The sequence below is a fragment of the Canis lupus genome, chromosome 29 (assembly GCF_003254725.2).
Source record: "Canis lupus dingo isolate Sandy chromosome 29, ASM325472v2, whole genome shotgun sequence".
Lineage (NCBI taxonomy): Eukaryota > Metazoa > Chordata > Mammalia > Carnivora > Canidae > Canis > Canis lupus.
In genome coordinates this window covers 33295768-33321640 of record NC_064271.1, presented here as the reverse complement: position 1 = coordinate 33321640, position 25873 = coordinate 33295768, and the positions used below count along the sequence as shown (strand labels likewise).

Below are 25873 nucleotides of genomic sequence, written 5' to 3'. Positions count from 1 at the left end.
CAGGAATTCCATGCAATATAAATTATGAGAGCTGGGATCTACTGACCTCTTAAAATCTAAAGTCTCACACAAATCCATGGAAATACAAAGCTCTCCTTTACAATTTCAACATCTCCCCAGACTGCATTCTGATGTCACCTCGGCCCCTATGTTTCTTCCTTACGTACTCTTTATTCTATTTCTTGTTTACCCAGAAATAAAACCAACTCTGCCTATTTTTCCTTAACAAAACTAAACTAAATTAAACCAAATATTTAGACCATTTGTAAGTTCAGCAGAGTTCATCAAACACTGGGTTATCCTAAAGAGATGCTGTATCACAGATAGCACAGCATACTTGAAATCCATTAATAAAGCTTTCTTTTCTTAAATGTCTTCAACTCCATGCATAGGACCAATGGTTTCTCCTTAGTGCACACTTCTCCAATAGTTACCTGGCTCCTCTTGCTTCTCATCCACCCTTGTTTTCTCTGCCTTTCCTCACTCCTGGATAGCTCCACAACTCCAAGTTAGAATGCCTCTACCCCAGGCAGAGCCTTTCAACCCTCCTCAGCACCTATTCCTAGATAATTCTAACCAAAACAATCAGGAAGGAAGTGTGACAAAAGGGCTTTCCTTTTAGCATAACCTGCCATTCCTCCCTGGCAGCTGTAAACATGGAATGACAGGTCTTTTTAGACTCAGACTTGAAATTTTCTTGAAACAGTCCACTCTAATGCAGGGATATCCCACACACTTAGGCAATTTTTACAAATTGCCACCACTTTGCTACAATAATGTTCCAAGTCATCCAGGGTTTCATTTTGTCCTAGGAAAGGCTTTAACTTGGGCCACAAAAGACATCAGACCATGGGTGAGGCAACTAGTTAGGTTTCAATATATTTCCTCTCCCCTTCCCTTCATAGAATTCTCCAAAAGGTCCAAGTATTGCTCTCATGAGCTAGCATGACAGTCCTTCATTTCTCCCTCTCCTTTCTCCTTTTCTTCCTCTTTTCTTTTTTTTTCCTTCCCTCCTTTTCTCTCTTTCTTCTTTTCTTTTCTACTCTTTTTTCTCCTCCTGCACCTTCAGCCACCACCACTCCCATCTTGATATATATGGAATTATCTAAAGATTTTTAAATTTTTTTCAGCAACTTTCTGGTAGCACTACTAAACTGGGCAATTAGTATACCAGTCAGAATAGCTTCACGAGCACTTGTACAGTGTGAAGACCATCACATGCAGTTGGGTGTTTTTGTTTCGTTTCATTTTTGTCTCAGAGACTATTTACCATCTTCTCTTAGCCAACTCTTACTTATCCTTATCCTTGAACTTCAACATCCCTCTCTCAGGGATGCTTGGCCTGATCTTTCAGTACATTGTCTGCCATTAACATATACACTTACAGTGGAAACTGCCCAGCCCCCATTACCTTTGACACTTTTTATATCTCTTTTATTACCTCTTAGTGCCTGTTAGTGCTACCAAGCCATTCCTTCTGAGTACAGGGACCTTGTGTGACTTGCACTTAACACATGGTCAATACTCAGTATATATTATTTAAATGAATAAACAAATGAGAAAGCATTATCATAAGGTTTCTTTCCAGATAATGTAAATTTTTGCTTTTATTTTTAGAGAAAAATAGTGAAACAGAATTATTATAGTTCTGACTTTAAAAAAACACAGAGAGCAACTCATTCAATAGACCTCAGAACTTCAGAGAAAATAAGGATTTTATAATCATAAAAAAGATAGTTTCATTTGTTCTAATGTTAAATACATATTTTTCAAATACCCTATGGTTAATTACCCTGAGGCTAGATTCAAGCTAGCATGAAATAACCACTACTTAGATGTAGCTGTAGCACATGGGTAATTTTCACAATGCCAGGGAACAAAATGGAGTCCAAATCTCAAAAGAAAACCACAAGCTAAGAAAGTAATTTTGCAGAGATTTTTTTTAAGTCAGTCTATCAGAATCCATTTGCTCTAGATTTTCAGTTGCTTCATCTCCAGATATTCATCATTGTTTTCCAGCATTTTCTGCACTTACACTTTTAAAGAGAATTTATAATCCATCAAGATAGTATGTGTACTATACCAAATAACTGTTCTAAAATGTGTTTGGGAAAAAATATATATTACAGAGAAATTCCACATCATTTTAACCCAGATCAAAGGTACGTGTTAACTGCTACTTTTAGATTCAGAAGTAAAATTCTGAGCTTCATTCAATTCAAGCATCTGGGATGTCCTACTCTCTTTAGAATCTAAAGTCCAAACTGAAGCATCAATTCTTTGCACAAAACATGCTTTGACAGCCTTTAGAGTGATTGGTAATTTGGTCAACTGAGCATACAGTCTTCTGGATCCATAAGAATCACCCCAGAAGACCTCTTCTAGTCAAGATGCCTTTAGTACATTGAGGAATACTGTTGGTAAAATCCTGGGGTTGGGGGGCAGGAAGCACACCATAGCACACTGCTAAAATCCTTTTACTCTTCACAGGTCAAATTATTCGGTTGTAAGTTAATAACACAAGCTAGGTTAAAATGATTTTACTAAATTTTTCCATTACCTAGTAATAAACCTGTTAAAACTTGTTTTACGTTGTAAACCTGAAACTCCTTCTAAACATAGCTAGCAAGTTACTCCTTCCTCTTTGTCCTTATTCAAGCCTATGTCTAACTAGAATGAATTTTTTTAAGATAATAGATAACTGATTGTACTTCATTAAAATGTCTTGAATAAAAATATATTACAAATTCTAAAATGCCACACTCTGCATATTAAGTGCAACATTTGATATGATGCAAAATTTAATGAGACAAGTACATTCAAGTACATTATAACCAAAGCCCATACACAGCTTTGTAGTTTAAAATAAGGCCACAGATAAATGAATAAAGGGTCAAAAATGTGGGCTAAAATTTCCCAGTAGAAAGTTGTAGTTTACTCATTATTTTCATTCTACAAAAGAAAAAAAAAATCAAATTGTCTCTACTACCAAAAAAGTCAAATGATTTATAAAAATCAAATAAAAATACAAGCTCCCTTGTAAACACTTGAACTCCTACACTCCCCAAAAGTTACTTATTTAATAAATATATCTTCAACATACCACGTTCTGTGGAGGTGAATTATTTTTGATACTATCATTTCCTTAAACCTCTTTTCCTCCAGAAATGAACTGATATAAAGGTGTACTGATTAAAAGTCTATGCCTGTTCCAAGAAATAACAAATGTTGGTGATGATGTAAATCATGCACTGTCTATGGGGATATAAATTGATAAAGCCACTGTGGAAAAGAGTAGCGAGTTTCCTCAAAAAAACTGAAAATAGGGATCCCTGGGTGGCGCAGTGGTTTAGTGCCTGCCTTTGGCCCAGGGCGCGATCCTGGAGACCCGGGATCGAATCCCACGTCGGGCTCCCGGTGCATGGAGCCTGCTTCTCCCTCTGCCTGTGTCTCTGCCTCTCTCTCTCTCTCTCTCTGTGACTATCATAAATAAATAAAAATTTAAAAAAAAACTGAAAATAGAAATACCATATAATTCAATAATTCCACTACTGGGTATTTACTCAAAGAAATGAAAACACTAATTAAAAAATATTTATGCGCCCCTGTTTATTACAGCATTATTTATAACAGCCAAGACATAGAAGCAACCCAAGATGTACTGATAGATGAATGGATAAAGAAGATGTGGTATATATACAATGGAATATTAGTAAGCCATAAAAAGAATGAGATCTTGTCATTTACAACAAAACGGATGGCCCCAGATGTATTATGTTAAGTGAAATAAATCAGACAGAAAAATACAAATACCATTTTATTTCACTTACATGAGGAATCTAAAAAACAAAACAAACGAATAAGCAAAAGTGGAAATAAACCCACAAATACAGAGAGTAAACTGGTGGTTTTTAGAAGGGAGGTTGGTTGGTGGGGAGATGGGCAAAACAGGTGAAGGCGGGTGGGTGATACAGGCTTCCAGTTATGGAATAAATAAGGAACAAGGGAGGAAAGGTACAGCCTAGGGCAATATAGTCAATGGTATTGTAATAGGATTGTGTGATGACAGATGGTAGCTACACTTGTAGTAAACATGGCAAAATGTATAGAGTTGTTGAATCACTGTCTCTTATACCTGAAACTAATGTAATATTTTGTGTCAATTACACTTCAATTAAAAGTTGTTATGTCTGTCTTTTTTTGTTTAAAAGAGGGTGGATATTAAAGTCACTTGTTGGGACGGCTGGGTGGCTCAATGGTTGAGTGTTTGCCTTCAACTGAGGGCATGATCCCGGAGTCCCAGGATCAAGTCCCACTCCAGGCTCCCTGCATGGAGCCTGCTTCTCCCTCTGCCTCTTTCTCTCTGTGTCTCTCACGAATAAATAAATAAAATCCTTTTTTTTTAAAGGTAGAATTTCTCTACAGATGGTGTTAAGTCTGTATAAAATATCACTGCCTATATCCATAGTCCATGATAACAATAAGAGCTAGTACAATAAAAAAGTTCTTTCCATGCATAACTGTAAAGTAGGACATTAATATTATCTTCTTTTCCTGAGTAAAAACAGAGCAGTCGATGTTCAGAAACTATTCTAAAGTCATGCTGCCACAACTGGGCAAAACAGAAACTGAAATCCAAGTCATGTGGGTCAAAATTCAATGCTTTTTTAAGAGAAATGTTGTCCATTTGATATCCTGTATCTGTGACTATACCACATATTTACCTTCCCTAAAGTTGATTAATAAAATATTTTTTAAATGATTATCACAGTTCTGAGCAGTCCTTGATCTGATGTTTGCCCTCTATTCACATTTTTTTACTCAGGTAGAACTGTTTCCCAGGGATTAATGTAGCATTGCTCCAAGTGGATTTAATGGTTGTAGGAAGCATTTCTTCTACTCTCTTTGCACTTCAATATTTAGCAAATGCCCTGCTATCAGGCATTCTTACCAGATGTTCACAACCAAGTCTTGCTATTTTATCTGTCACATGATATTTATGTTAAATGAATTAGAGAATTCACTGAACTCTCAATTGAATTGAATAGTTGAACATGGCAATGATAATAGGTAAAGGCTATTGATGAATAATTTTAATAGTGTAGGTATTCAGTGTCTGCCAAGATTCATGTTTACTCATTAATTACATTCTGCCAAAAAAATCTCTGAATTACCTAAGCTCTAAACCCACAATCCAGGCATATATGGGTTCATCACATTACATGAAGGACCAGTGTAAGCTAAGTTTAGAGATTTATAATTTCTTAATATATTTTATGAAATTTTATTTTAATTCATTAAATTCAAAGTATTTTTATTGCTACTTTAGTTTCTTCCTGGCTGAAAATATAAACGTTTTTCATTTTATAGTAGCCACCTCCTGCGCACATTACAAATAAAAGCATGATTTCACTTTTACTATGAGACACAGATACTGAATTACAACAAATATCTTTTCATCATTTATCATACAGTTTCTTCATGAGCTAATCTTGTAAAATTAAAATAATAGATTTCTAATGATGAACATTCTTTACACTCATGAGATGAAGGCAACTTAACTCTGATGTTCAAATCTAATACACTATTGTATTATTTCATTTGCTAATATTTTATTGTGTTTGGCTATATAATCATAATTAAAATTGCTATTTGTTTATTATTGTAACTACTCTTATTAAATTTTGATATCAGAGTTCCACGTATAGTAAATTCACAAACTACTTTTTATTTTTGACACTCCGGGAAAATTAAATTGCAGAAAAATTACCTTTTCTTGGACTTCTGAAAGAAACATCTGGCAATATCACTCAGGCTATGGGTTTTTAACTTTTGCTTTTGTTCTTTTTTTTTTTCTTCAAAAAATAATTTTGAAGAGTACTTTTCACAGTTTCTATTTATACTAATAATTTTTTTAATTTTTATCTTCTTGAATAAGTTCAGTAGCACATTTATTAGAAAATTAACCAATAACATCTAGATTATCAAATTAATCTCAAGTTACATAGGGTTGTCTATCATAATTTATAATTTTCTTAGTTCTCTTCATATTTTTTATTGTATTTTTCACAGTACTAATAGTATTTTCTTTTCTTATGTTTATTATATAAGACTAGTTGCTTATTTATTTTAATGATAAAACTAAAGGAGCAACATACATTTATTAGTCCCAATTATCATACCATATATTAAAATTTCTCCAAAACGATTGTGTGAATTTACTCTTCCCTATCAAACTCCATTTCCTCAGCAGCTCCTTCCCATGGAGTGTTGGAAATACATCAAATGCTTCCATTATTTGAGCTCCATTTGTTCTTTAACACACACACACACACACACACATACACACACACACACACACACACACACACACATCAACCTTGCTTCCAAAAGAAGACATCATTACCTTTTTCCCTCCTGTTTGAAAAGTCCAGGCAGTCTGTGTGTTTTCTGCAGGAATATTTTAGGATATTGCTTTATAAACACATTGTGAGCTGTTAGAATACTGTAAGAACTCCGGCTTTAAAAGTCAAAAGAGAGAAAAATTAAAATTTAAATATCATCAAAAAATAGTTACCAAGGGAAAGATTTTTAAGTCGATATACACGACTATTTAATCTAAAAAGCAAAAGCCAAAAATGTGAAACCTAGGGTAGCCCAGGTAGCTCAGTGGTTTATCACCACCTTCAGCCCAGGGCTTGATCCTGGAGACCTAGGATCGGGATCAAGTCCCACGTCAGGCCCCCTGCATGGAGCCTGCTTGTGTCTCTGCCTCTCTCTCTCTCTCTCTCTCTCTCTCTGTCTCTCATGAATAAATAAAATCTTAAAAAAAAAGTGAAACCTAAACATTCTGCTCTTTAAAAATATCCACTATCAAAATTGTGCATAGTGTGCCTCAGTGAGAAATATTTTATGAGCATCAGATTTCTAGGAATATCAATGTCAAAATTTAATTTTTAAGTTGAGTCTTCTTAAAACTTTTATTTCTGTAATTGATTAAAGCCCTTACATAAAATATGTCACATAATTAAAATTCCTCCAAAATGATTCAAATAGAGTTCACATATTCATTACCAAAAAGTATATTTATTTGAATCTTTCCATTAATTTATGAAAATCTCATACACTATATCTTTGGACTGGAATAAAGATGTGCTACAGCAAAAGATCAGCATTTCCCAATCCAGAAGATCACCAGAATCATCTGTGATGGTTTTTAAGTACAGATTTCTGATCCCTTTCCTGAGGAAATAAGATCTCCAAGGGTGGAGGTCTGTATGGCTTCTCTATTCTAAATATCCTTCTCTAGGCAATTCCTACTTGTAGCAAGGTTTCAATCCACAGCAAATACTAAAAATGCCAATAGCAAGATCCACTGGATATAGTAAATTATCATTCAGTGTCAAGTAATGACATTTGTTTCTGGAAAATCTGCTTCAATTTTCAATTGACAACCACCATGAGAAGTTGGTCAATATTTTTAAATGCTAAGCATTCATCCTGACAACTTATTTCAATAATTATCAAAAATGATCATACTTAAAAATTAACACTGACAAACATCTTAGTCAATATTTGTCACATGGCAATGAATATAAAAATCCTCAAGAAGGCTATTCTCATTTCATTTTCTTTTTTTTTTCATTTCATTTTCAATGTAAATAATAAGAACATATTATAAGATATTTATAACAGCTTTTTTTCTCCTGGCCAAAGTTTCCTAAAACACCGTATTAATTCTTTACACAAAATAAATACAACATACGTTAAGAAGGCTATGTAAGTCAATTTAACTTAAATTGATTCAAATAGCAACGGAATTTGATTTAATATGACATTAGGCATTTTCATGCCTAATCTCACACTATAGACACACACGGAGCAATAATCCACTCATTTTTAAAATCAGTCACTGATATCATTAGAAGCTTTACCAAGATCTTTTTTTTTCCCCATTTGTTAATTGCATTCTACAATCATCTGTTTTACACATCTACCTGTAATATATTAGGTATTTGTTATATGCCAAATATTGGACTAAGTTCCTTACACTATTTTGTCTCATTATATATTTCATATGACCTGGCAAGGCTGTTATTCTTTATTGCCCGTTCTATACATAAAGAAACTGGAAACTTAATTTATATAAATAGGAAGTAGAGTACACAGGGTACAAATGAAAACTAAATTGACTTTAAAACCATTGTCAGGGTGCCTGGGTGGTTCCGTTGGTTAAGCAGCAGACACTTGATTTTGGCTCAGGTCATGATCTCTATCAAGGTTCTGGAATCGAGCCCCGCATCAGGCTCTGTGCTCAGTGGGGAGACTGCTTGAGGTTTTCTCTCCCTCTGCCCATCTCCTCACTTGCCTTCCCTCTCACTCTCTCTAAAATAAATAAAGCTTTAAAAAATGTCTAACCTTTGTATATATTGCCCCCCAAAATAATAAAAGTGTTAGTTCTTATTAAGTGCCAGTCACCATTCTAGGCAGTATATATGTATCAGATAATTTATCTTTACACAACCATATTAGCTGATATTCCTATCATCCCCATTTTGTAGATAAACAAACTGAGACCCAAGAAGTACTAAAGTGTGGCCTTTTTCCTTTGTCTACATGAAGTCCATGCTATAAGACTTGGAACTTTATCCGAATCTGTGATCTGGACAGATCATCTTTGTAATAACTAAGAAGTTTACACCAAAATGCTAAGACCTTCACTCTTGTCATTTTCTAGGTGTATGATTGAGTTGCTTGCTTCATCTAATCCTTGAGAATTTTCAAGATGTGGTAGCTGGTGTACATGGACCAGTGTTTATGATCTGTTCTCTGAAGGACCATCTTCAAGAAGTAAAAGATGTGGAAGGTTGAAATGGAAGAGTCAAATGTTATAAGTAGGAATGATATAATTTTCAGAATGAGGCCCTAAGTGCTGTAAGATGTTATGATGTATATTCTACATCACAAAATGTAATTTGACAGTATATTCTGAGTCCCTTTTGAAATAAAAACATATAGTTCTATGTGTTCAGTAGGTATGCATTATTGTCTAAAACTATGTGAAGTCTGCAAATAACTGCCTTAAATATGAATAAGAGAGGTAGATTAAAAGAAATGATAGAGATATAATTAGAAAACCACAAAGACATAGAAAGATTAGGGACACCTGGGGTGGCTCAGTCGGTTAAGTGTCTGCCTTTGGTTCAGCTCATGATCACAGGGTCCTGGGATAGAGCCCTGCATGGGGCTTCCTGTTCAGTGGTGAGTCTGCTTTTCTCTCTGCCCCTCCACCTGTTCATGCTCTTGTGCTCGCTCACTCTCTCTCGCTCTCTCTCTCTCAAATAAAAAATAATTTTTTTTTAAAAAAGAATGATGGCAAGGTCAGAAAATAGACCATATATCCAAATAACTATTTGACACTTGAGTACTGTTCACAAGATAACTTTCATGATTTCCTAGACCATAGCCTAGGAAACGCTGTCTATGGACAAAATCCACTGCTTTATTGAAGCTCACCTGCAAGGAAACTCACCTACAAAGAAGGAACTTCAATTGCCTCAAGCCAATGAAGGGGAGATACATATAAAACCTAGAGTTACACACCAGAGCTCTAGAGCACTTTCAGGAGGTTCTATACCCAAGGAACACAAAATTAAATGCTTACTATAGCCAAACAGGTATTAAAAGATGGGGACTGTGCTGAACCGAAAAGAATGCCCATAAAGCAGAAGCCACAACAACCACCCCCTCCATTTTTTGTTTTTGTTTCTGTTTTGTCATGTACTAAGAGAAAGTCTAAAGTGATCAGATCCTGCAGGTTTTTGTTTTGTTTTTGTGGGTTTTTTTTTTCTTTTTCTTTTTTTTTTTTTTTATTTCACAATAGCTAGAAATCTGAAGTTTCATGTGAAGTTTTGATTTTTAAATAATAGTAACTGCTATAGATTGAATTGCGTCTCCCCAGAATTTGTATGTTGAAGTTCTAGCCCCTAATGTGATTGTACTTGAAGATAAAGTTTTTAGGATATAAAGTTAAATAAGATCATGAGTGTAGGGACTGAAATGATAGGATTGGTAGTATTCTAAGAAGAGGAAGAAAGAAAGATCTCTCTCTCCACATGCACACAACAAGTAAAGGCTAAGAGAAGACACAACAAGAAGGCAGCTGTCTGCAAATGAGGAAGATAGCTCTCACCAGAAAATGAATCAACTGGCACTTTGATCTTGGACTTCCTGCTTCCAGAACTGTGAGAAATAACTTCCTGTTGTTTAAGACAATTTACGGTTTTATGTTATGGTAGCCTGAGCACACTAAGCCAGTAACTTACTTTTCAAAAACTTTTAAATTACTGTGTAAATCAATCAAAATAATCTCTGGGCTATACACCAATTACACTATCCCAGGCCAAGGGAAAGAGCACCAGTTAATGGCCTTGGCACAGTTCCCTAACTACATGACATGTAGTTACTTCCTGCCTCCTCTACTAGATTATGCCTAAGAAATAAAAGAGCCCAGTCTTATGGTTAAAATGACCTGAATTTAGGTATTGATTTTTCTATTTTATATAAGGTTATTTAAACTTTATATGTCTTACTTCCTTATGTCCAAATGATAGATACATATCTAAATAATAACAATTCAATTTTTAATATACAATAATTTTATATCTATCTCAAAAACTTCTCTATGCTACAACAAACCATGTCTTTTTCTTCCTGGGCGCAGAGCTAAACTACATTTCCCAACCTCTCTTCCACTTAGATGTAGTCACATGACTGGGTTCTAGCCAATGGAACATGGAAGAGAGAGTGGGAGTGATGTGTACCATTCCAGACCAAGGCCCATCAAAACCTGCCTCCACCTCACACACACACAAAAAAACCTCCAACAGAAAATTTTCTTTTTCTCTTCCAGCTTGAAGCAAATGAACAGAGTAGACTTGAAAAACCACACAGAAACATGAGAGAACAAAAGTTTGAAAGAGCCCTAAATTCCTAAATTGGAACAGCCTACCAATCAAAAATAACCCTATAGAGCTTGATGTGAGAAAGAAACTTCTATTATGTTAAACTACTGAGATTTAGGGTTTGTCCTCAATAGCTAAAATATCCTAACTACTTCTACCTATATCTTCTGCATCCTATTCAGTTCTGTCTACAAGCTGGGGACATAATGCACTTTTAATAAAATATTTATTGATTAATTATATTTATGTGGCTTCCCCAAGGCAATTTGCATTTTTCATTTTAAATTAATTAAAACAAGTCATAAAAGTAGAATCTATTCAATCTTTTATAGATTTTTTTACTCTTGAATTTGTCTTTTAAATATTATAGCATCTACACATTTATTTGCTGAAAATTGAAAAAAGAATGAACATTATTCTTGCATATTAGAAGAAGGTTCAGGTATAATTTGATACATATTAAGATCACCTTATATATAGAGAGATAGATAATATATGTTATATAAAATTGATTTACATTTTATTTTATTTATTGTATATTTTATTGTATATAATGGATTTTATTATTGTATTACAATAGTAAGTTGAAGAAAAATGTTCTCTAATAAGGCCAATGTATTTAATATGCCCTAGATACTAAATGAAACGATCAACAAATCAATCAGCAATCTTTAGATAATGCCACTATAAAGTGTCACTCTAATCAGCTTCCTCTATACTTATTTTTAAATTTTTTGGAAATGTTAGTCTTTAGTTATGAATTCATTTGATCATCTCCCTTATCAGTAGATACAGCTCATTAACAATGACTTTATGGTTTCAAAAACATTTAATTATTTTTTCAAAGGGGTTCCACATGCCACTATAATCAGTATATAACTGATTATAGTGGCATGTAGATATATGCCACTAATGTATTAATCATTAAAGATTAATCTCTAACTTTTTATTTTCATATTAATCATAAAGATTAATCCCTAACTTTATTTTCATAAAGTTCCTGGAAAAATTAAAAGATCTCTTTTGACAAAACCAATTGCAAAGATCTGAATTGAAGACTGAACATAAATTTTTATAGGGATATTGATCCGTCATAAAATTTTATTTCCTCTATTTTTGATTAGCATATAAACTGAAGTTGTGGTTTATCTTTTATAAACTAGTCCAACTTCTCATTTATTTATCTCTAGAAAAGGATTACCTACCTTTAGGATTATTGTAGTAGTTAGTAATAAATGCAAAGCTCTAACCCACTATTTATATTAGACATGTAAAAAAAAGTAACTATTAGTATAAATCCATATAGCATATAGTAACAAATTTTTTATTTTATTAAAAATGTAGAGATATAGGGGCTCCTGAGTGGCTCAGTTGGTTAAGCATTCCACTCTTGGTTTCAGCTCAGGTCATGACCTCAGGATCCAGAGATAAAACCCTGAGTTGAACTCTACACGCAGCATAGAGTCTGCTTGAGATTCTCTCTCCCTCTCCCTCTGCTCCTCCTGCTTGTGCTCTCTCTAAAATGAGTAAACAAATCTTTTTTTTAATGTAGAGAAATAAACCCCACTTTCAATGAAAAAAAGCACAAGAATTTGAGTCAACATTAAACCCTTCTTCAACAATACATATGAAGTTCTCATGTTAAATGTTAAGACTAGAATAGTCCAACCATGAGAGAGACTTTTTTATTAAAAAGGACCTAGACAGGGATCCCTGGCGGCTCAGCGGTTTGGCGCCTGCCTTTGGCACAGGGCACGATCTTAGAGTCCCAGAATCGAGTCCCGCGTTGGGCTTCAGGCACGGAGCCTGCTTCTCCCTCTGCCTGTGTCTCTGCCTCTCTCTCTCTCTCTATGTCTATCATAAATAAATAAATAAATCTTTAAAAAATAAATAAAAAAATAAAAAGGGCCTAGACAATAAATCTGAGGAAAACTTTTCATTGTCAGAACAAAACTGTTTAAGAGAAAATATCTGGCCCTCATTGTCCTAGGGCATCGAACATCACAACTTAGAAAGAAAGATCTTCACATTTTCTGCATCATAGCAGTCTTAATTCTCTGAAGAGCTCTGTGGTTGCACATATCATGCATAAGAACTTTCTATTGCATTGTTGATCTCACAAGTAGTAAGTAACTGAGATCTCCAAAGACTACCACACTGCAACAAAAAGGAAATAAAAGTAAGTGGGTACCTGAGATGTGAACAAGAAGTAGACAGCAAGAGTAGGGTTTTGAGGAGAGCACTGATAAAAGCACTGCTGGGAGGAAAATGCACCTTAGCCCAGGAAAAAAGAGGGGAGACCACTTTGAGGACTTTGTTCTGCAGAAACAAAGAATGAGAATGAAGTAGTCTCAGCTTCTTGATATACCCTGGTTCAAAGAAGAGACAGTTATAAATTCTTCCTGGGGGAAATTTCCCACAATTTAGATCACATATCATTACATGTTAGGAATAAGCAAATCTTTCATAGAAAGATTACCTGTGAAGACAAGTTACCATGAGGGGAACATTAGATTTACATTCCTTAAGACTATAAATTCTAGTATGTTAGATATAGAATATAGAATGGTATAAAATATTTGTAGAAATAAAAGACAGAATACAATCATATCAATAACAAAATACTGTAAGGAATGAACCAGACAGTTCTTTGAAAAAAGAACTTGATAGAACTTCTCAAAATAGAAATTATAATTATTAAAAACACAATGAAAAGGTTAAAGATCAAATTAGAGAGAGTAAGAAATTAAATTTGAACATATATCTGTAAAAATTCCCAAACACTTCAGAGAAATAATATCAGCAAAAAGAGTAGACAAAACTATCAATGAAATAGAACAGTAAGCCCAGAAATGACCCACATGTATACTATCAAATGATCTTTGACAAAGGAGCAAAGGTAGTTCAATGTAGAAAGAATAATTTTTTTTAAAAAAGTGGTGTTATAACAACTGGACATCTATCTGGAAAAAAATGCATGGGGATACAGGTTTATAGCCTTTACAAAATTATCTCAAAATGGATCACAGACCTAAATGCAAAATACATTAAGTATAAAATTTGTAGAAAAAAAAAAAAAACAGGAAAATCTAGGTGACCTTGGGTTTGGCAATGACATCTTAGATTAAACACCAAAAACATCATCTGTGAAAGGAAAAATTAACGTTAAACTTTATTAGCATTTAAAACTTCTGCTTGCAAGACACTATTGTGAGAATTAAAAGACAATACACACACTGGGAGAAAATATTTACAAAACACTTATTTGATAAAGGTCTGGTATTCAAAACATAAAAATAACTTAAAACTCAACAATGAGAAAACAAATAACCCAATTAAAAATTGGTAAAAGGTATGAATAGACGCCTTACAAAGAAGAAATACAGATAGAAATTACATATAAAAAGATGCTCCATATCGTATGTCATCAGGGACATGGAAATTAAAATAATAATATTGCAGGGGTACCTGGGTAGTTCAGTTGCTTAAGTGTCCAACTCTTGATTTAGGCTCAGGTCATGATCTCAGGGTCATGAGATTGAGCCCAAGATAGAGTTGCACACTGAACATGGAGCCTCCTTAAGATTCTCTCTCTCCCTCTTCCTCTGTACCTCCCCCTACTTGTGTCTGTGTGTCTCTCTAAAAAAATAAAACAAAACAAATACAAGATATCACTACACACCTACTAGAGTGGCTAAAATTCAAAATACTAACAACACAAATTGCTGTCAAGGATTGGAGCAATAGGAACTCTCATTCATTGCTGGTGTAAATGCAGCGGTACAGACACTTTGGAGGACAGTTTGGTGGTTTCTTACAAAACTAAAAATACTCTTACCACACAATACAGCAATTGCACTCTGGTATTTACCCAAGTAATTTGAAAACTTGACATTCACACAAAAACCAGTACATGAATATTTATAGCAGCTTTATTCATAATTGCTAAAACTTGGAAGCAACTAAAATATTCTTCAATTGAGGAGATAAACTGTAGCACATCCATACAATGAATATTATTCAGTGACAAAAGGAAATGAGCTATCATGCCATGAAATAACATGCATCATTGCTAAGAGAAATAAGTCAATTTGGAAAACCTATAAACTGTATTTTTCCAAGTATATAACATTCTGAAAAGGCAAAGCTGTAGAAATAGTAAAAAGATCAGTGGTTACCAGGGATTAGGGAAGGAAGGAAGAATAGGTGAAACCCAAGGAATGTTTAGAACAGTAAATATTCTATATGATACTGTAATGGTGAATACATGTCCTTATACATTTGTCAAAAACCCTAACACAAACCTATTATAAACAACAGACTTCAGTTAATAGTAATATACCTATATTGACTAATTAATTTTAATAAATATAAAACACTTATGCAAGTATTAATAAGATCCAGAAGAGAGAGGCAAACAGCGTTTGGAAACTCTACTTTCTGCTTAATTTTTCTGTAAATGTAAAAACCACTCAAAAAATAAAATCCATTAAAAATATGAGTGAAATAAAGATTTACTTTGTTGTAGTACACAATGAGGAATTAAGATAATAAGAGACTTGAGAATGGAACTCTAATAGTAAATGTGGTAGTCTTGGAGACAGGTAATAAGTGCTAGAGTTGAGTACTGGATAAAAGATAAGTAACAAGTATTAGATATAAAAAGAAACATTAGAATTAGTATAACATATGGAGAAATAAAGAAACAAGTGAATAAAACATGTCTGCAAGGTTTTCATGCTTCAATTACTGGGTAAATGGCAGGCATTCAGCAACTATGTTTTGAATGCCAACTATGTGCCATGAACTGAAATAGGCAATGAAAATGCAGTGGTGAACCAAACTCATATGATTGTTTCCCTCTGGGAATTTAGTCTAATTGTGATGATATTGATAGAGAATAGAGATGAGAAGCAGAAGCAGGTTTTCCTATAAATAAGAGTTTGTTTCTTAAATCAAGATATAGGGAAATTTGAGTGTTAATGACTTCTTGGGGATTATCTATAGCTTCTCTAACTTGAGAAACTATATATTTAAGAAAACATCCTCTAGACCAGAGTTCCTTAAGAGGGCAAGAAATGGGAGAATGAAATTATGAGTTCCTGGAATGAATTCCAATGTGTATGGGAGGGGGTCCTCTTAAAATACCAAGCAAATCTGGAGACACCAGCAGGATGTCTGAGAATTCAAGTCAGTTCTAACACTACCTGGAGATGGTCTTAGATCCTGCAGATTAAGGGCTTAGTTCCATTAGACTGCTCCCATCCTACTTCAGATGTCAATCACATATAGCAGATCCCCAGGTTACCCACAGCTCCGTCCAATTTGGCGGTAATGGGAGCTTTCCATGTCTCTTTCCAAGTTCAGGTTTGGCTAGTTTGTTACAGAAGCTCATAGCAGGTTAAGGGAACCACTCACCCCCACATCCAAACCCCTGTGCAGTTGAAAATTCATGCAGAACTCTTGATGCCCCCAAAACTAAACTAATAGCCTACTATTTGCCAGAAGCCTTATTGATAACAAAATAGTCAATTAAAACATATTTTTATGTTATATATGTTACACGCTGTATTTTTACAATAAAGTTAGAGAAAAGAAAATGTTATTAGAAGAATATATTTACAGTACTGTATACTATATTTGTCAAGAAAATGCACATAAGTGAGGGGGGAGCTAAAATGGCAGCTTAGTAGGAGGACCCTAGGTTTGCCTCCTCCCTAGAACACAGTTAGGTAACTTCAAACCATTCTGAATTACCTGAGAAATCGACCTGAGGATTGACAGAACAACCTGCATATCTAGAGGGAAAGAAGAGGTCACATCGAGGAACATAGGAAGTGCAGAAACATAGTTTGGGGTAGAAACGGCTCAGGAAGCTGAAAGGGGCTTATTTTTGTGAGTTTTCCAATCAGCAGAGCTCAAGGACAGAAGTTTTAGAGGTTGGTGGGATTGCCTGGGATAGACACCTGAGGGCACTGCCATACTCCTGGAGAGAAAACCCACAAGCAATCTGAGGGCACATGACACCATTGGAGGATCACCTAAGGCATACACAGAGAGTGCATCTGTGAGAGCTGGTGTTCTTAGAGTCACCTCTCCAGGGACAAAAGAACTGGTGGGTGCCAATTCCCGTCTTCCCCCCCAGCATAGGCTCAGAAACACCGGCTAAGGGCAGCTAAACTGGACACTGGCTGTTTAGCCTGCTTAGTTCCAAATTCCATGCCCTTGCACTCTGATGCAACTGTCATTCTTGGTCAAGACTGCATGAGTCTCACTGTGGTGAAGCCCTCCCCCAGAAAACCAGCACCAGTCCCCACCACACGAGGTCCTTAAAGTCTAGAGTTTTAAGTCAGCAGACTTGGCTGGATAGAGCCCAAAGTGCACTCTGCTGCTCCATGCAAGCAAAAAAAACCTAGAAAAAGAGATCATGAAAATAATCTGAAAAACACCTGGGATGCATGAAGGGTAATTATTCACTCTTCTGAGAATGATTCCCTGAGAGGAACAGAGTACTCTCTCCAGGGACAAAGGAAGTGGCCTCCCATCAACATAAAACAACTTCAGTAAACAGCACAATGCTAACACTGGCTGCCTAACCTTTCCACCAGATTCTGCCCCCTTGCAATTCTGCTGCTACTGCTTTGCTCCTTCCCCAGAAACCAACACAAACCCTCACATGTACCATGTCTACCGACCATAGAGTTCTACAAAGCTTCAGTTCTAGAGGAAATAGCATCAGATCTCTTTTAACAAACAGATCAGAGCACATCTAGTTAAAACTTATCACACTCTGGCCAAGGTCCAAACACTGTGCACTGCAGGCAAAGAGAACCTCTGCTGAGGACTAACAATAAAACAGTTAAAACATAGCAGCAGAGTGCACACAGCACACATCATAGACACTTCCTGAAGCATCAGGCCCTGGATACTATATAAGCTCTTCTTCATAAAGCCAATACTCTCAGGAGCAGGAAACATAATAGGCTTTTCTACCATACAGAATACAGAGACCTAAACAAAATGCCAGGATGAAGGAATTCATCCCAAAATAAAGAACAAGAAAAGGTAGTGATCAAAGATCTAACTGAAAGTAATATGCCTGGTCCAGAATTTAAAGCAATAGTGATAAGGACACTAGTTGAACTGGAGAAGCTAAATAAATAAATAAATAAATAAATAAATAAATAAATAAATAAAATTTAAATTAAAAAATTAAAAAAAAACAAAGAACTGGAGAAGCATAGAAGACATCAGGGATACCCTTACTACAGACATAAAAGAGCTAAAAAAAAAAAAATCAGACCAAAATGAAAAATGATTTAAAACCAAATAGATGTAATGACTAAAAGGATAGAAGAAACAAAGGAATGAATGAGTGATAAAGAAGATAGATTTATGGAAAATAATGAAGCTGATAAAAGAGAGAAAGAAGAATGCTAGATCATGAGAGTGGACTTAAGGAACTCAGTGACTCCGTCAGACATAATAACATTCATATCACAGGAGTCTCAGAGAAGGAGAGAGAGAAAAAAGAGTAGAAGGTTTACTAAAAGAAATAATAGCTGAAAACTTCCCTAATCTAGGGAAGGAAACAAACATTCAAATCCAGAAGGCACAGAGAATTCCCATCAACATCAACAAAGCAAAGCATGCCAACATCAAGACATTTGTAGTTAAATTTGCAAAATACAGTGGTAAAGTCCCAAAAGCAAAATGACAAAGAAGTCCCTAACTTAAAAGGGAAGACCCATAAGGCTAGCAGCATAGTTCTCCACAGAAATTTGGCAAGCCAGAAGAAAGTGGCATGATATAGTCAACATGCAGAAGGGGAAATACCTACAGCCAATAGTACTCCATTCAGCAAGGCTATCATTCAGAATAGGAGAGATAAAGAGTTTCCCAGACAGGGAAAAAAAAAAAAAAAAGGAGTTTTTAACCACTAAACAAGCTTTGCAGGAAATATTAAAGGAGATTCTATGGGAAGGAAAGACCAAAAGCAACAAAGACTAGAAAGGGCCAGAAAACATCACCAAAAATAGCAACTCTACAACATAATGATATTAAATTCGTATCTTTCAATATTCATTCTGAATGAATGGTCTAAATACTCCAATCATAAGACATAGGGTATCGGAACAGATTTAAAAAGAAAAAAAGCAAGATCCATCTAAATGCTGCTTTCAAGAGGTTCATTTTAGACCTAAAGACACCTGCAGATTGGAAATGAGGGAATGGAGAACTAACTACCATGTTAATGGACGTTAAAAGAAAGCTTGAGTAGCCATACTTAAATCGAACAAACTAGATTTTAAAACAAAGACTATAAAATTGGATAAAGAAGGGCATTATATCATAATAAAGGGATCTATCCATCAAGAAGATCTAAAAATTGTAAATATTTATGCCCCTAACTTGGGAGTACCCAAATATATAAATCAATTAACAATAACAAAGAATTCATGGATAATAATATAATAATAGTAGGGGACTTTAATACCTCACTCACAGCAATAGACAGATAATCTAAGCAGAAAATCAACAAGGAAACAATGGCTTAGAATGACACACTTAACCAGATGGACTTAACAGTTATTTCCAGAACATTTCATACTAAAGCAGCAAAATACACCTTTTTTCAAGTGCACATGGGACATTCTCCAGAATAGATCACAAAATAGATTTTTTAAAAAAATCAGGCAAAATCAAGTACAAAAAGACTGAGATGATACAATGCATCTTTTCTGACCTCAAAGCTATGAAATATGAAGTCAATCACAAGAAAAATCTGGAAAGACCACAAATATGAAGGTTAAATAACATGCTACAAAGAATGAGCAGGTCAACCAGAAAATTAAAGAAGAAATTTTAAAATACGTGAAAACTAATGAAAATGAAAATATAAAGGTCCATAACTTTTGGGATGCAGCAAAAGCAGTCATAAGAGGGAAGATGATTACAATACAGAGCCACCTCAAGAAGCAAGAAAATTGCAAATAAACAACCTAACCATACACCTAAAGGATCTAGGTAAAGAACAACAAATGAAGCCTAAATCCAGCAGAAGAAGGGAAATAATAAAGATTAGAGCAGAAGTAAATTATATAGAAGCTAAAAGAACAGTAAAACAGATTAATGAAACCAGACATTGTTTTTTTTAAAAAAAAATAAATAAAACTGACAAATCCCTAGCCAGACTTCTTAAAAACAAAAGAGAAAGGACTCAAATAAATAAAATCACAAAGGAGAGAGGAGAAATAACAACCAACACCACAGATATACAATCAATTATAAAAGAATATTATTAAAAATGATATGCCAACACATTGGCAATCTGAAAGAAATGGATACTTTCCTAGAAACATAAGCTTACCAAAAACTGAAACAGAAAGAAATGGAAAACTTGAACAGACCAAAAACCAGCAAAGGAATTTAATCAGTAATCAAGAATCTCCTAACAAACAGACGTCCAGGGCCATGTGACTTCCCAGGGAAATTCTACCAAACATTTAAAGAAGAGTGAATACTGATTATTCTCAAACTGTTCCAAAAAGGAGAAATGGAAGGAAAACTCATTCTACAAGGCCAGCATTACCTTGGTTCCAAAACCAAAGACACCACGAAAGGAGAATTATAGACCAATATCCCTAATGAACATGGATGCAAAAATTCTCAACAAAATACTAGCTATTCAAATCCAACAGATCATTAAAAAAATCATTCACCATGAACAAGTAGGATTTACTCCTGGGCTGCAAGTGTGGTTCACTATTCCCAAATCAATCAATGTGATACACCACTTTAATAAAAGGATAGGAACCATATAATCTCAATAGATGCAGAAAAAGCATTTGACAAAATACAGCATGCATTCTTGATCTAAAAAAAAAAAAAAACCCTTAACAAAGTAGGGCTAGATGGAACATACCTCAACATCATAAAGGCCATATACAAAAGACCCACAGCTAATATCATCCTCAATGTGAAAAACAGAGCTTTTATCTATGGTCAGGAACAAGACAGAAATGTCCACTCTCATCATTGCTATTTAACCTAGCACTGGAAGTCCTAGCCTCAGCAATCCAAAAACAAAAAGAAATAAAAGATATCTAAATCAGCAAAGAAAAATACAGCAAAGAAGAAGTACTATTCGTCTTTGCAGAAGAGTAGAAAATCCAAAAGACTCCACCAAAAATTGCTAGAAATGATACGTGAACTCAGCAGTCACAGGCTACAAAATCAACATGCAGAACTCTGTTGAATTTCTATACACCAATAATGAAGCCGCAGAAAGAGAAATCAAGAAATCAATCCCCCCCCCCAAAAGAAATCAATCCCATTTACCACTTCTTCAAAAACCGTAAGATACCTAGGAGTAAACCTAACCAAAGAGGTAAAAGATCTGTATTCTGAAAATTATAGAACACTTATGAAAGAAATTGAAAATGACACAAAGAAGTGGAAAAACATCCCATGCTCATGGATTGGAAGAACAAACATTGTTAAAATGTCTATATTACCCAAAGCAATCTATACATTTGATGCAATCCCTAACAAAATATCACTAGCATTTTTCACATAACAAACAATCCTAAAATTTGTATGGAACGACAGCAGACTTTGAATAGCCAAAACAATTTTGAAAAAGACAAGCAAACCTGGAGGCATCACAGTTCCAGATTTCAAGTTATATTACCAAGCTATAGTGACCAAAAGAGTATGGTACTAGCACAAAAAAACAGATACAGATCAATAGCGCAGAACAGAAAACCCAGAAATGGACCCACAACTCTATGGTCAACTAATTTTTGAGGAAGCAGGAAAGAATGTCCCATAGAAAAAAAAAGTCTCTTCAACAAACTGGACAGCAACATGCAGAAGAATGAAACCAGACCACTTCCTCATGCCATACACAAAAATTAATTCAAAATGGATGGAAGATCTTCACATAAGACAGGAAACCATCAAAATCCTACAGGGGAACACAGGTAGTAACCTCTTTGATATGGGCCAGAGCAACTTCTTACTAGATGTTTCCTGAGGCAAGGAAAAGAAAAGCAAAAATGTACTATTAGAATTTCATCAAATTAAAAGGCTTCTACATGGGGAAGTAAACAAACAACAAAACTTAAAAGGCAACCTTTGGAACAGGAGAAAACATCTGCAAATAACATATCTGATAAAAGGTTAGTATCCAAAATCTATAAAGAATTTACCAAACGCAATACCCAGAAAACAAATACTCCAGTTAAGAAAGGTCAGAAGACACGAATAGACATTTTTCCAAAGAAGACATCCAGATAGCTAACATGCACATGAAAAGATGCTCAACATTACTCATCATCAGGGAAATGCAAATCAAAACTACAATGAGATACCTACTCATACCTGTGAGAATGGCTAAAATGAACAACACAGGAGACAACAGGTATTGGCAAGGATGTGGAGAAAGGAGAAACCCTCTTACACTGAAGACAGGAATGCAAACTGGTGCAGCCACTCTGGAAAACAGTACGGAGGTTCCTCAAAAAGCTAAAAATAGAACTACCCTTTGATCCAGCAGTTGCATTACTAGGTATTTACCCAAAGGATACAAAATACTGATTCAAAGGGATACACCTGATGTTTATAGCTGCGTTACGGGAAGAGACCAAATGTCCATCCATTGAAGAATGGATAAAGAAGATATGGTGTGTGTGTGTGTGTGTGTGTGTGTAATATATGTATATAAAGAATGAGTATAAAGAATGAAATCATCAAAAAGAATGAAATTTTGCCAATTGCAACAACATGGATGGAGCCAGAGTGTTATGCTAAATGAAATAAGTCACTCAGAGAACAACAAATACCAAATGATTTCACTCATATGTGTAATTCTTTTAAAGATTTATTCATTTATTATTTTTTTTAATTTTATTTTTTATTGGTGTTCAATTTACTAACATACAGAATAACCCCCAGTGCCCGTCACCCATTCACTCCCACCCCCCGCCCTCCTCCCCTTCTACCACCCCTAGTTCGTTTCCCAGAGTTAGCAGTCTTTACGTTCTGTCTCCCTTTTTGATATTTCCCACACATTTCTTCTCCCTTCCCTTATATTCCCTTTCACTATTATTTATATTCCCCACATGAATGAGAACATATAATGTTTGTCCTTCTCCGACTGACTTACTTCACTCAGCATAATACCCTCCAGTTCCATCCACGTTGAAGCAAATGGTGGGTATTTGTCATTTCTAATAGCTGAGGAATATTCCATTGTATACATAAACCACATCTTCTTTATCCATTCATCTTTCGTTGGACACCGAGGCTCCTTCCACAGTGTGGCTATCGTGGCCATTGCTGCTAGAAACATCGGGGTGCAGGTGTCCCAGCGTTTCATTGCATTTGTATCTTTGGGGTAAATCCCCAACAGTGCAATTGCTGGGTCGTAGGGCAGGTATATTTTTAACTCTTTGAGGAACCTCCACACAGTTTTCCAGAGTGGCTGCACCAGTTCACATTCCCACCAACAGTGTAAGAGGGTTCCCTTTTCTCCGCATCCTCTCCAACGTTTGTTGTTTCCTGCCTTGTTAATTTTCCCCATTCTCACTGGTGTGAGGTGGTATCTCATTGTGGTTTTGATTTGTATTTCCCTGATGGCAAGTGATGCAGAGCATTTTCTCATGTGCATGTTGGCCATGTCTATGTCTTCCTCTGTGAGATTTCTGTTCATGTCTTTTGCCCATTTCATGATTGGATTGTTTGTTTCTTTGGTGTTGAGTTTAATAAGTTCTTTATAGATCTTGGAAACTAGCCCTTTATCTGATAGGTCATTTGCAAATATCTTCTCCCATTCTGTAGGTTGTCTTTTAGTTTTGTTGACTGTATCCTTTGCTGTGCAAAAGCTTCTTATCTTGATGAAGTCCCAATAGTTCATTTTTGCTTTTGTTTCTTTTGCCTTTGTGGATGTATCTTGCAAGAAGTTACTATGGCCGAGTTCAAAAAGGGTGTTGCCTGTGTTCTTCTCTAGGATTTTGATGGACTCTTGTCTCACATTTAGATCTTTCATCCATTTTGAGTTTATCTTTGTGTATGGTGAAAGAGAGTGGTCTAGTTTCATTCTTCTGCATGTGGATGTCCAATTTTCCCAGCACCATTTATTGAAGATACTGTCTTTCTTCCAATGGATAGTCTTTCCTCCTTTATCGAATATTAGTTGCCCATAAAGTTCAGGGTCCATTTCTGGATTCTCTATTCTGTTCCACTGATCTATGTGTCTGTTTTTGTGCCAGGACCACACTGTCTTGATGACCACAGCTTTGTAGTACAACCTGAAATCTGGCATTGTGATGCCCCCAGATATGGTTTTCTTTTTTAAAATTCCCCTGGCTATTCGGGGTCTTTTCTGATTCCACACAAATCTTAAAATAATTTGTTCTAACTCTCTGAAGAAAGTCCATGGTATTTTGATAGGGATTGCATTAAACGTGTATATTGCCCTGGGTAACATTGACATTTTCACAATATTAATTCTGCCAATCCATGAGCATGGAATATTTTTCCATCTCTTTGTGTCTTCCTCAATTTCTTTCAGAAGTGTTCTATAGTTTTTAGGGTATAGATCCTTTACATCTTTGGTGAGGTTTATTCCTAGGTATCTTATGCTTTTGGGTGCAATTATAAATGGGATTGACTCCTTAATTTCTCTTTCTTCAGTCTCATTGTTAGTGTATAGAAATGCCACTGACTTCTGGGCATTGATTTTGTATCCTGCCACGCTACCGAATTGCTGTATGAGTTCTAGCAATCTTGGGGTGGAGACTTTTGGGTTTTCTATGTAGAGTATCATGTCATCGGCGAAGAGGGAGAGTTTGACTTCTTCTTTGCCAATTTGAATGCCTTTAATGTCTTTTTGTTGTCTGATTGCTGAGGCTAGGACTTCCAGTACTATGTTGAACAGCAGTGGTGAGAGTGGACATCCCTGTCTTGTTCCTGATCTTAGGGGAAAGGCTCCCAGTGCTTCCCCATTGAGAATGATATTTGCTGTGGGCTTTTCATAGATGGCTTTTAAGATGTCGAGGAATGTTCCCTCTATCCCTACACTCTGAAGAGTTTTGATCAGGAATGGATGCTGTATTTTGTCAAATGCTTTCTCTGCATCCAATGAGAGGATCATATGGTTCTTGGTTTTTCTCTTGCTGATATGATGAATCACATTGATTGTTTTACGGGTGTTGAACCAGCCTTGTGTCCCAGGGATAAATCCTACTTGGTCATGGTGAATAATTTTCTTAATGTACTGTTGGATCCTATTGGCCAGTATCTTGTTGAGAATTTTTGCATCTATGTTCATCAGGGATATTGGTCTGTAATTCTCCTTTTTGGTGGGGTCTTTGTCTGGTTTTGGAATTAAGGTGATGCTGGCCTCATAGAATGAATTTGGAAGTACTCCATCTCTTTCTATCTTTCCAAACAGCTTTAGGAGAATAGGTATGGTTTCTTCTTTAAACGTTTGATAAAATTCCCCTGGGAAGCCATCTGGCCTTGGACTCTTGTGTCTTGGGAGGTTTTTGATGACTGCTTCAATTTCCTCCCTGGTTATTGGCCTGTTCAGGTTTTCTATTTCTTCCTGTTCCAGTTTTGGTAGTTTGTGGCTTTCCAGGAATGCATCCATTTCTTCTAGATTGCCTAATTTATTGGCGTATAGCTGTTCATAATATGTTTTTAAAATCGTTTGTATTTCCTTGGTGTTGGTAGTGATCTCTCCTTTCTCATTCATGATTTTATTAATTTGAGTCTTCTCTCTCTTCTTTTTAATAAGGCTGGCTAATGGTTTATCTATCTTATTAATTCTTTCAAAGAACCAACTCCTGGTTCTGTTGATCTGTTCCACAGTTCTTCTGGTCTCGATTTCGTTGAGTTCTGCT

General features: G+C 35.4%; 1 protein-coding gene across 16 annotated transcripts in view; it reads right to left on the bottom strand.

Annotated features, from left to right (window-relative positions):
* CNBD1 (cyclic nucleotide binding domain containing 1) overlaps window positions 1–25873 on the bottom strand; it is a 539688-nt gene that overhangs the window by 441169 nt on the left and 72646 nt on the right. For all 16 annotated transcript variants that reach the window (XR_003130387.3, XM_025433554.3, XM_025433558.3 and 13 more), the window contains one exon: window positions 6407–6520. Coding sequence is in view for 15 of the 16 variants with exons in the window: in XM_025433554.3 (XP_025289339.3) it covers window positions 6407–6520 (114 nt within the window). In the remaining variant the exon portion in view is untranslated. The remainder of the gene's footprint in view (window positions 1–6406; window positions 6521–25873) is intronic.